Raw genomic sequence first — 13,634 nt, 5'->3', positions numbered from 1 at the left:
AGGCAGGCCACGGAAGCAACCTAAGTGTCCATTGACAGATGAATGGATAAAGAAGATGTGGCACATATATTCAATGGAGTATCACTCAGCCATAAAAAGAAATCAAACTGAGTTATTTGTAGTGAGGTGGATGGACCTAGAGTCTGTCATACAGAGTGAAGTGAAAGAGAAAAACAAATACTGTATGCTAACACATATATATGGATTCTAAAAAAAAAAAGTGGTTCTGACGAACCTAGGGGCAGGATAGGAATAAAAATGCAGACGTAGAGAATGGACTTGAGGACACGGGGAGGTGGAAGGGTAAGCTGGGACAAAGTGAGAGAGTGGCATGGACATACATACACTACCAAATGTAAAATAGCTAGCTAGTGGAAAGCAGCTGCATAGCACAGGGAGATCAGCTCAGTGCTTTGTGACCACCTAGAGAGGTGGGATAGGGAGGGTGGGAGAGAGACGCAAGAGGAAGGGGATATGGGGATATATGTATACGTATAGCTGATTCACTTTGTTATACAGCAGAAACTAACACACCATTGTAAAGCAATTATACTCCAATAAAGATGTTAAAAAAAAAGCCTTTAGTTTTTAGAGCAGTTTTAGGTTTACATGAAAATCGACAGGAAGGTACAGAGGTTTCCCATATACTCCTTGGGAGGTACAGCCACCCCCATTATTAACATCACTCAGAATGGTACATTCTTTTACCAAGGATGAACTTACATGGACACATCATAATCATGCACAAAACCATAGTTTACCTTAGGGCTCACTCTTGGTGTTGTATGTTCTGTGGGTTTGGACAAATGTATAATGACATATATCTGTCATTCTAATATCACACAGAGTATTTAAAATCCTTTGTTCTCAGCCTATTCATTCCACTACCACCCCCAGCAACCACTGATCTTTTTACTCTCTCCATAGTTCTCCAGAATTTCATATAGTTGAAATCATACAGTATGTAGCCTTTTCAGATCAGCTCCTTTCACTTACTAATATACATTTAAGATTTCTCCATGTCTTTTCATGGCTTACTGTCTCATTTCTTTTTAGCATTGAATAATATTTTATTGTCTGTGTGAATCATAATAGATTTGTCCATTCACCTACTGAAGGACATTTTGGCTTCTTCCTAGTTTTGGCAACTATGAATAAAGCTGCTATAAACATCTGTGTGCAGGGTCTTTTGGTGGGCATAAGTTTCACCTCCTTTTGGTAAATACCAAGGAGTGCAATGCTCTACCATATAGTAAAAGTATGTTTAGTTTTGTAAGAGACTGCTAAGCTGTCTTCCAAAGGAGTTATACCATTTTGCATTCCCAACAGCAGTGAAAGAGCGTTCCTGTTGTTTCACATCCTTGCCAGCATTTGGTGTGGTTAGTGTTCTGGATTTGGGGCATTTTAATAGGTGCATAATGGTATCTCGTTGTTTTAATCTGCATTTCCCTGGTACTATATGATGTGGAGCATCTTTTCATATGCTTATTTGTCATTTGTATATCTTCTTTGGTGAGTTGCCTGTTAAAATCTTTGGCCCATTTTTTGATCAGGTTGTTAGTTTTGAGTTTGAAGGACTCATTTATGAATATGAAAGAACTATGATCATTTCTAGGATTCTTGTAACTTTTATATTGACTGAGCACTACTTGTGGGATTTAATTATAAAGTAACTCTATTCTGGCTTGTACCATCCCTTTGTAGTTACTCAGTGGATCTAATTGTTATTCTGCTCCTGAATGAAAACTCTGATGGGTTCTCCAGCCTTTCTAGTCACTCGTAGGTAACTTGAAGTCCTCTAATAAGTAATTAAAATATTTAGTCTCATGTAATAGTGAAAACTTTGAATTTGCTTTAACTGTAAGGCCTTTTGCCTCCCTCTCTTGCCCAGGTGTGCTCCAGTTGAGAACAGAGAATGTAGTTGCTTTTTTCCCCTCCTACCTTGAACTTCTTCTCCTTCTTCCAGATGCTCCATCATCTTTCTAACTCTAGTTTCTGATCCATTCAGATCTGGAGCATAGGAAATGAAAAGAACTAAGTGGAATCGGGCAGGAAAGCTGTTACTTAGCTGGTAGTCTTACAAGCTGATGTCATACTCTCTAGGCTTAGCAAGAATTTAAATTGACTCATTTTCTTTTACCTGCACTGTTTTCTGCCTTATTACTTATCCCCGAGATATTCGGCTATAGTGATAGATTCCCCCTGCTAAAGTCTTGTAATTGCTCCATGGCAGCCTCTTGGACAGCATCTAAGATGACCCCACATTCCACATTCTCTCTATCTTGCATATTCTCTCTCTCTCTCTGTCTCTCTGCTTCTCTCCGACTCTCTCTGTCTCATAGGTGCAGCTCAGATATGATTCACAGAAAACATGCACACACTCATTACCCTGGTGAATTCTGGAGTGCATGTTATTCACAGCAGCGATCTCAGCCATCAGCAGCTAGGCAGACTTTGTTTCTCAGGGAGGAATCATACCCCAGTCCACTGCGGGGAGACATATTAAATTCATGATGCCCTAGAGCACTACTCAGTTGTCTTGAGGGAGAGGCAGACAGACTACTCCCCTCCTTTTGTAAGGGATTAAGGAAACTTGGGACTCACATTACAGCTTTCTTTGAAGAAATTCTTTACAGAATGTGTCTGCTATTTTCAACTTATGATCTTTTTATAGCCTTAGCATGGGTAAAGAGTTAGAGTTAAATAACTAGGTTTTTAGGAACATAGTTTGTAAGTTCTACATGTAGTCTCACGTCCCCTTTGGAGAGGAACGCCTGTTGGTTCTTGATGCTGCAGCTGAAATGTTCTTTTTATCAATCCATAACAAAATAAACTAATTGGCATTAATAATAAATATATTATTTCAATTATAAAATGAATTAAAATATAGGAATCCAAACGAATAGATTATATAGGACATTCAAATAACATGAGCAAAATTTTAAAGTTCAAATGAAGATGGAAAATAATACTGCAAAGAGCTGCAAAGAGCCTGGAGACATCAATTTGGAACATTAAACTTGTCATCATTTCATGATTTCAGAAGATAATCTAAATATTGATTTATCTGAAATATAACAAGGATAAAGAAGAAAAGCACCTATAATTCAGAAATGCAAAATGGTAAACATCTAGTGAATCTGCTTTCTTGATCTAAATGTCATTGTGTATGAAGCCTGTGGTTTTCATGACAGTAAGATCATATATGTAAAAGGGAATTTTCCAATTCACTTCTGTCATTATACTTGTTCTGTTGTTATAAGAAGTATATTTCTCAGCATATTTTTGACCATTCTCCAGAAAGGGCCTGAAAAATAGAGAACTTTTGGACAGGGTCTACAGAAAGGAGAGTATTTTCACTGATTATTAGGAAAAACGTATTTAAGACCCTGGTTAATTAATATGTGAGTAATTAAAGCAGTAGGAGTAACATAGCTAACAATGAAAAGATGAAAGTTTGCAAAGGAACTTGCTTATTTCCAGTTATGATTCTATTAGTGGCTTTCCTCAGATAACTTTGTGAGTTTGATTTTAACTAACCATTTGTTGAAAATATGGTCTGTATTCCAAAAGAAATATTGATAGTTTGTTTTTTTCTGATTGTAAAAGTAATATATGGTCTTTGACATTCCAGTGCTATTGAACATTAAGCTGTCCAAATCCTGTCACACCTAGTTCTCCTCATTGATTCTACAGCATCTGACATTATTGACTTCTTACTCTTCTTGAAATCCTTTCCTACCTTGACCACTGTTGTACTACTCTCTCATCAGATGTAAGCTTTATAAGGGCAGAGGGTTTTTTTCTGTTTATATCTGTCTAATTCACCTGACCAATGGAAGGTGCTCATTATATATTTGTTTAATGTATAAATTCTTTTACATATCTACCTAATCCTCTTTTGACTTTTTGGTTTTTTTGCAATACGCGGGCCTCTCACTGTTGTGGCCTCTCCCGTTGCAGAGCACAGGCTCCGGACGCGCAGGCTCAGCGGCCGTGGCTCACGGGCCCAGCCGCTCCGCGGCATGTGGGATCTTCCCGGACCGGGGCACGAACCCGCGTCCCCTGCATCGTCAGGCAGACTCTCAACCACTGCGCCACCAGGGAAGCCCCTCTTCTGATTTTTTTAACTCTTCCTCATCCTAAATCTTAAACCTTATTATTCCCCTGATGCTGAGTCTTCTCTCTCTATTCTTTCATTTTTGAGTCCTCATCCATTGTAATCAAATGACTTCTCTAGTTAAATGCAACCCATGTCTTTACCTCTGACCCTGTCGTCTTTTCCAGAATCAAATATCCACCTTTCCTGTGACCATCTTTATATGTTTGAACCATAATCACCCGAAACTCAGCATATCTAAAAGATGCCTCTTGTGCTCAGCCTACAATAGTGGCTCCTCATTCTGACAAGCCTTTTTTTCCCCGAGTTTTATTGCAAAATAATTGACATACCTCACTGTATAAGTTTAAGGTGTATGGCATGATGGTTTGCTTTACATATGTTGTGAAATGACTGCCATGATAGGTTTAGTTAACATTCATCATCTCATATAGATACAATAAAAAGAAAAGAAAAAAATGTCTCCTTGAGATGAGTACTCTTAGGATCTACTCACAACTTTCCTATATATCATACAGCAGTGTTAACTATAGTCATTATGTTGTACATTACATCCCTAGTACTTACTTATCTTATAACTGGAAGTTTATACCTTTTGACCATTTTCCTCCAGTTCCCCGCCCCCCTCCCCCGCCAAAGCTGGTAAGCACAAATCTGATCCCTTTTTCCATGAGTTCAGTGTTTTTGTTTTGTTTTATTGTTTTGTTTTATCTTGTCTTTTTTTTTTTTTTTTAGATTCCACATGTAAGTGAGGTCATATAGTATTTACCTTTCGCTGTCTTATTTCACTTAGTGCCTTCAAGGCTTACCCATGTTACAACCCTCTTTTAATTAACGGCACTGTTATTTTCTCATTCTCCGCACCTTAATTCTAAACCTCTCTATTTGACAGGCCTATATTTTCATTGTAACCATCCCCACTACCACTAGCATCAGCATCAGTCATCATTAATAATATTTATATAATGCTTTATAATTTGAAAAGTATTTTTGCATGCATAATTTCTTCTTTAGGGACTAGATCCTAATTCCTTCTAAGAGACTAATTCTGGCAGCTGGAAATATTTTCTATTTAAAGTATTTAATTTGTTATTGAACAGTAAATTTTAAATGACAATTGAGGTAAGTATAGCAAGGAGAAGTATAGAGTGCTGTGAGTTAAGATAACAGGTGCCTGACTTAATTATTGCATATGAGTGGGCTTATATGTGTGTTTGTGTTTTATGAGGCTGATTAGGTAGGCTTGCTGAAGCATATTACAGTGAAGTAGATGCTGAAAGATATATGGGAGATCTAGAGGAAACAATATGTGCGATGGTCCTGAAGTGGGAAGGAGCATGGTATTTTTAAAAATCTGAAAGAAGGCTAAGGTACTCAGAATGGAATTGCAAGGGTAAGAGTGGCAGAAGGTAAGGCTAATAACATAGGCAGAGGCTAGGGCCCCATCACAAACATATATTGAACAGAAAGTATGACACTATATTATGTTTTATGTAATATGTATATTTTTCACTTTTGACTTCTGAAATCCTCAGTTGTGACTTAATTATAACCTAACCCTTTAAGTTACTGATTAATTGGTTTATTTTCACAAAGTATTTAATATTATAGATTTCAGTAATCACTGTTGCTTGTTACTGATTTACTCATTCTTTTGTGTTTTAAAAAATGTTTGAAAATACCAAATGTTTTATTGGAATAACATTGAATTTATAAGATGGTTTTCCACTATTGGGCTTTCCCATTAATATAAACTTACTCATTTATTTAGGTCTACTTTTACATCATTCAATAAAGTTTTATAATTTTCATCACAGATGTATTGATTGAATAACACATTTACCAGGTAACCCAGCAATCCTACTCCTAGGTATTTGCCCTAGAGAATAAAAACTTATGTTCACACAAAAACCTGTACAAGAATACTTATAGCACTTCTGTTCATAATTGAAAAAATTGTAAACTAAATACCCTTCAGTAAATGAATGGATAAGAAAACTATGGTACATTCCTGCAATGGACTATTACTCAGCAATAAAAAGAAGGAATTACTGTTACATTCAGTGACACAGATAAATCTCAGAATCTCAAAGGCATTATGATAAGTGAATAACAACAATCTCAAAAAACTATACATTGTATGTTTCCATTTATATGGCATTGTGGAAAAGGCAAAACTATAGCAGTAGGGACCAGATTAGTGGTTGCCAGGGGTTAGGAGAGGGATAAGGTTGTGACTACAAAGAAACATCACAAGGGAGTTCTTTGGTGAATTATATTCAGCACAGTTTTAGTATAAGTGAATTTTATCATAGTCTACTCTTATGAATATTACCATAAAATGTAGCATATGTGATGAAAGAAAATGTGTGTGTGTATAAGAGAGATGTAGAAATAGTTTCCATGATGTTATATGTAATCCAAAATAATCATCACATTTGATTTTATCTTTGATAATATAGATACATTACATATTTACATTTTACATATTTATGATCCCGCATTATACTAGAATTAATATAATGCCAAATTTAGTCTTAATTTCCCAAGTCTACTCTGGCTGCATGCTGCAGTGTGGGGGGCAGGGGAGATGTGAGTTTGGAGTGGTGTTGAAGGCGGTGACCGGGACATTTCAAGCTCCAAGTCATGATAATGCATGTTCATGTCTCTGATTTCCATAGACACCCCATCACAGCGGGTACAGTTTATTCTTGGAACTGAGGATGATGATGAGGAACACATTCCTCATGACCTTTTTACGGAACTGGATGAGATTTGCTGGCGTGAAGGTGAGGATGCTGAATGGCGAGAAACAGCCAGGTGAGGATTTTTTTGTTGAAGGATGAAGGTATACTAAAGAATTTTCATGCTACTAGAAAGAGAGATATCTAATGCCACAATTTTGCAAACATCCATCAGTGCTACTGGTTTCTGAAATTGCTCATCTGGCCTGGGCATATCCTATAATGGGATATGGGTCAGGATGAAACCTGAAGGCTGTAATTATAGTAAACAGTGATGCAGAGCCAGCAGCAGCCGCAGTCTTAAACAGTAGCATAATTTGCGTGTCATCAGGAAAACAGTAGATATCTAACAGTAATTTATTTCTATCTTTTCAACTGCTAGGTTGTGCCCCAACTGGTGATATTATATGGGACTTTTTAAAAGAAAGGGCAAACATCATAAGAGACTTTAGTTGGTGTCCTGAATTTATTTACTATTTGTTGAGGGTAAAAATATTTTGTAATGTGTTTCTAGGATATATATACATTTAAACATAGTGGTTTTTAAAAATAATTTTTAAGAAATTACTTTTTCTGTCATTTGTAATTAATATTTCCATATTGCCATGTAATTGATGAATTGCTGTCATCCTTTCTTGCTTATTTACTCATTTATTTAACAAACATTTATGGTCTATTGTATGCCAGGTGCAATGAATATAGAACAACAACAACAAAAGTCTTAGGGAGTTCCCTGGCAGTCCAGTGGTTAGGACTGTGCTTTCACTGTCGAGAGCCCGAGTTCAATCCCTGGTTGAGGAACTAAGATCCCACAAGCCACACCAAAAACTAGAAAAAAAGAAAAAGAAAAAAACACCTTAGATCTTGCTTTTAACAACCTCACCTCTAATGCGGGATTTAGATAAGTAAACAAAGTTGTAAGTACGGTATAATGAATGCTGTGATACAGGTGTGCACTAGGAACTGTGGGCACACCTAGGGTTGTCTTTTACCTGCTGCTTCCGAAATTTTAATGTGAACGCATATCACCAGGGATCTTGTTGAAATGTAGATTCAGTAGACCTTAGGAATAGAGTCTCAGGTCTAGCATTTAATCCTTGCCTTAACTCTAGCCAGAGGTAGTGTGGAATTAAATGTTCAATCATGATAATATTATAAATAATACTGGCTTGGTTAATTCTCGTTTGATATAATTTAAGTGGTCTTTGTAGCTCTCTTTTATTTAAAATATACTAAAAGTAAATAGAAGAAGATAAAAATGGCTTTCACCTAGCTCATCCCTGTTAACATTAAAAAATTAACTGCTGATATTTAAAATTCAAAAATCATAGAAAGGTAAAAAAGCAAGAACATTGCTCTACTCTTGTTCATAGTACTTCTCCTCAAAGGTAATCACTATTAATTGCTTCTTGTACATCTTTTCATAAAAATTTTAATGCCTAGATCTGCATGTAAATGTATGCCCTTTTTATATTTACATAAGAGGTATTATATACTGCATTCATGCCTTGCTTTTTTCATTTAATATATTTGGATCATTTTCCATATTACCAATACAGATTACTCAATCTTTTTAATCTCTTTAATGACTGCATCACATTTAGTTATGGATGAACTTTCATTTATTTAGCCAGTCTTGATAGGGATTTAGATTGCTTTGTGGTTTTTTTTGCTGTAAACATTGCTGCAATAATCATTTACACATATATTTTGGGATTATTTTGTAGGTATTCATGTAGGGTGAATTTTTAGCAGTGGAATTTATGTGTCAAAGAGAGCAAACTTTTTTTACTTTTATAGATATTGCAAAATTGCCTTCATAAAATGTTTTGGTAATTTATACTTCCCTCAACAATGTACGAGAATGCTTATTTCCCCCAAACCTTTGCCACACAAAATCATCAAACTTGTAAAAATTTCAGCTAATTTTGTAGATGCAAAATAAATCTCAGTGCTTTAATTTGTATTTCTCTAATTATTAGTGAGATTGAACATTTTTTCATACGTTTTTATTTTTTTCCTGAGAACTAACTGTTCATTTCCTTTACCTGTTTTATTTCAAGTCATTCATTTTTTCACTTGTGTTTTTAATGCCTTAAACTGGTGGTATGTTATTCTGGGTGAATTACCTTTTTTAATGAAAAAACTACATAAATTAAATTATTTCTGATGCTATTATAATATTTTAAATATAGAACTAAATTTGAAACAGTTTTTATATGACCTGGCAAATTTTGAGATTAAGAACCATCTACCTAATTTTTTTCTTCCAACTGCATCAAAAACCAAGTATTATTTTCAAGGATATAATATGTGTGCTCATCTTCTTTGATGACAGAAAAACAATATATGATAATATTCTCCACCAATTAGTGTTATACGTTTTGCTCTTTCATGATTAAAGAGTTGTTGATAAGGAATTTGAAGTGCAAACCTCCCTGTTTAAGGCTAGAGGCATCCGTCTTCAGCTGGTTCTAAGAAACAGGTGTTCCTGGCTGACTTGAAGGAAGGAGATCTGGTGGTTATGATGACTATACAGCTCTGGTTAGAATCTCTTTAATCAATTGCTGAGAAGTACTTGTTGGAAGCATTTCTTTTATATTTCTTTCTTCACTCTCATCCCTCAGAATAGAGCTGAGAAGTAAGATTGGAATATGCGTTTTGACAGGAGTAACTCCCTTATTATGAAAATGGTTGGTGATTTTTCACCTTCCAGATCAAATGGTGATCTATTCCTTTTAAGCAGTAACTTCCTTGTAACTTTCCCAATCTCATCAAGCTAGGAGATAGCAGAGCAATGCTAGAATCTAACTCTTTTCTTGTCACAATTGAGCAGGTAGAATTTTATCATGCTCTAATGGATTAACTTGAACAACATGTTTATCCTAAGCCATCAAAATATGTTGCTGTTTATTTATAAAGAATGAGAGAGATGACCCAGTTACTTATTAATATTCTCTAATATTGTTAGATAGGACCTGTGTTCTTAGCCCTGCTTCTGGAACCTTATGCACGGTGCAGGTATTTGAGGCTCGGGAGACATCTGATGAACAATCAAAATAGTAACAGACATTGAAGAGGAGAGTAGATGAATTTTGGCTGAGACACAACACGTCAGGGAAGAACAGAACGTGTTTACTGAGGACTTAGAAATGGAGTAGGGGGCTTCCCTGGTGGCGCCGTGGTTGAGAGTCCGCCTGCCGATGCAGGGGACACGGGTTCGTGCCCCGGTCCGGGAAGATCCCACATGACGCGGAGGGGCTGGGCCCGTGAACCATGACCGCTGAGCCTGCGCGTCCGGAGCCTGTGCTCCGCAACGGGAGAGGCCACAACAGTGAGAGGCCCGCGTACCGAGAAAAAAAAAAAAAAAAGAAATGGAGTAGGTTTTAAAGTGGTGGAAGTAATTTTGTTCTTGATGCCCTAGTTCATCTAACAAAACTAAGTTTAGTTAATTCATGACTCCATCTGATTTTTCAAATACCATTTAATTCTAATAAATCATAACCATTTGAAGTACTTCTTTCTTTTGATTAGTATTCCAGGGGGATTAATAATTTTCTACCCTAATAGTAGAAATAAAAAGGATATTTTATCAGCACATTGCACCTGCCACATATCACATCTTGAATAATTCATGCCCACTGTTGTTGCCAAGTAAAACTTAAGCAAAGTTTTAGGTTTTGAAGCTAAATTTTTGAATAATAATTATTTAATAAATGTTTGTGAAAAACAGCTGTTCCCTTTTAAAAAAAACCCTAGAAGAAGCCATATGACAGAGCTAATGAAATCAACACAATTACAATGTCCTGCTTATAAATAACATATAATGTTATTAATAGAAAAATACCCAAAGATACCACAGCTGTGCAGTTGTGGAGACAACATGCTTAACTCACTGTGGTTGCCCTTTAAAAATGCTTCCCACAAATGAGCTCAGCAGAGGCAAAGAAAGGGATAGCAGTTAGGCTTCTGATACATACTTGGTAATGTGGAAAAAGATTTTTACATCAAAACAATTTTATTGGTGATGTGAAGGTATTTGATATTTAAAATTGGTAAAGGGTCAAGTCATCAGGATTTTTCAGTGCAATGTGAGGTGTGAAAATAATATGAATTAAGAACAGCTAATGTCAATAAACTCTAAGTGTGGATACATTTTAATACCCCTTTCCTCTTGAAATAGGTACTTTATGATTACATATGTTAATCTCCAGCCCCCACTCTAACCATGTTCCCCCTTCACCCTCCATATCCTTAACTCTACCCAAAAAGGATGTTTTCTCTTGAGAATTCATGACTTCCCCCAAGACTGTCATTTTGGATGATATGGTAACTCCTTTACTCCCTTTTTGGGTAGAATCAGAGAATAAAAATTATTAGAAAAGTTAAACTAAATTAGTGAGAATAAAGTAAACAGAAAGTTAAATTCTATAGAAATCATCTATCTCTAATTTGCAGAAGAATTTTATTTTGTAGATTTCTAATATGAGTATTGTAGAGGAGATTATCATCAACTTAATCCTCAAAGAATTCAGGAAACACCTATTTTATGTTGTTGCTGCTTAGTAGAAAGAGATTCCAATGTGTTAATTATGGATGAAAACAGACACAGACATACTGAAGGAAATGAAAATAATCTCAACAGAGTTTAAATCCACCCCTCCCCCATAGAAAATGTCATGCAGTTGGCCTACAATTTCTTTTTTTTTCCATTGTCCGTCACATCTCATTCATGCCTGTGAGACTCTTGTTTGCTTTGGTTTGCTATTCAAACAAATGTCAGCTGAGTTTATTTGAAAACTGGAATAAATTGCAGCACTTTAGGTCATTAACTGCAACCAGGCATTTTGTAACTGACAGTATATTCAGTGACTACAAATCTTAAAACAGGATTTGGTGTGTTCTTAGACCTGCTAATTTCTATCTTTGGAGTATGAAATGGAATGAAAAACAGAAAAGAGAGATATACTTATGTATCTTTAAAATATATTCATTTAAATATCTTTTAAAGCTTTTGGCATCATTCTGGAGTTGGCATAAAACACTGAATCTTGAAATGTTTAGTAACTTGATATTTGTAACTTGTGGGTTCCTTTTTATGGAAAGTATCTTATGTTTCCTCCTGTAATACTCATAAAACCTATGCTTATATCAAACCATCCATGCATATAACTTATATTTGGCCATCCAAACTGCTTGGAACTCACAAGAGTCTCCATTCTTGGTCTAAAAGATCAAGCCCCCAGTTTGAAAGAAATTATTCTAAAGGAAGGAGTTTTTGTCTTTAAAATGTTTTCTCAGATAGACAAGTAGTTCAATGGAACAGAATAGAGAACTAAGAAAAACTAACCCAAGTGCAGCTAACTGATTTTTGACAAAGGTGAAGGAAGAATTGTCTTTTCAACAAATGGTACTGGAACAATTAGAGATCTACCTAGAGGTTAAAAAATATTAACTTCAATCTAAACTTCACAGTGTATACAAAAATTAATTCAAAATTAATCATAAATCTAAAACATAAAGCTATACAACTGTTAGAGAAAACATAAGAGAAAATCTTCAGGACCTAGGGCTAGAAGATGAGTTTTTAGGCATGATACCAAAAGCACAATCTTTTGAATAAAAGAAGAAAAGAAAATATTCTTAAGTTGGACTTCACCAGAATTAAAAACTTTTTGCTGTGAAAAATCCTGTTAGAGGATGAAGACAAACTACAGACAGGGAGAAAATATTCGGAAACCATATATTTGACAAAAATATTATATCTAGAATATGTAAAGAACTCTAAATGTTCAACAGTATGAAAACAAATCAATTGGAAAAATGGGCCAAAAAAAGGCCTTTCAAAGAAGAGATACACATGGCATATAAACACATAAAATGGTGTTCAACATCATTAGTCATTAGGGAAATGTAAATTAAAACCCCTATGAGATACAACTGCACACCTAATAGAATAACTAAAGTAAAAAAAAAGTCATAATAGCAAATGCTGGTGAAGATATAGAGACACTGGATCTCTCAGCTATTGCTGGTGTGAATGTAAAATGGTAGCACTGCTCTAGAAAACAGTTTGATAGTTTCTTATAAAACTAAGCATGCATTAGTAAATATGACTCAGCAATCACAGTCTTGGGCATTTATCCTAGAGAAATGAAAACTTATGTTCACACAAAACCTCTACATGAATGTTCATAGCAGCTTCATTTGTAATCGCAAAAACCTATAAACAACTCAGATATCCTTCAATGGGTGAATGGTTAAATAAACTTTGGTACATCCATACAGTGGAATACTTTTCAACAATAAAAAGGAGCAAACTATTGATATATACAACAACTTGGATGGATCTCAAGGACATTGTGTTTTAGTGAAAAAATGTCTATCTCAAAAAGTTGCAAACTATATGATTCCACTTACATAACATCCTCAAAATGACAAAACTATAGTGATGAAGAACAGATTAATGATTACCTGGGGAAAGAAACAGGGTGAAGATTGGGAATATAAAGGAAGCTCATTTGTGGTGATGGAACAGTTTTGTATCTTGATTATGGTGGTGGTTTTTACACACACAACACACGTACACCGCCCCCCCCATATCTTCTCAAGATTCTTAATCTAAATATTCCCTTTCAAAGGAACCAAGATAAAATGATGTAGATGCTTCTTTACTTATTTAATTATTTTCACTGTTATCTGTAATTAAAATTTAACTATAAATTCCCTTAGAAGAAGGGGTTGGATCATTTTGCGTAGATCAAGAAGCC

At 35.4% G+C, this 13,634-nt stretch overlaps 1 protein-coding gene across 14 annotated transcripts in view; it reads left to right on the top strand.

Annotated features, from left to right (window-relative positions):
* Positions 1-13,634, top strand: part of SLC4A10 (solute carrier family 4 member 10) — a 309,415-nt gene that overhangs the window by 159,048 nt on the left and 136,733 nt on the right. For all 14 annotated transcript variants that reach the window (XM_027129968.1, XM_027129959.1, XM_027129928.1 and 11 more), the window contains one exon: positions 6,802-6,940. In XM_027129968.1, the coding sequence (XP_026985769.1) occupies positions 6,802-6,940 (139 nt within the window). The remainder of the gene's footprint in view (positions 1-6,801; positions 6,941-13,634) is intronic.

The sequence above is a fragment of the Aethalodelphis obliquidens genome, unplaced genomic scaffold (genome assembly GCF_003676395.1).
Source record: "Aethalodelphis obliquidens isolate GAN/ISIS:26980383/991018 unplaced genomic scaffold, ASM367639v1 scaffold2, whole genome shotgun sequence".
Taxonomy (NCBI): domain Eukaryota; kingdom Metazoa; phylum Chordata; class Mammalia; order Artiodactyla; family Delphinidae; genus Aethalodelphis; species Aethalodelphis obliquidens.
Note: the sequence above shows the minus strand (reverse complement) of the source record. Positions and strands in the feature narration are given on the sequence as shown.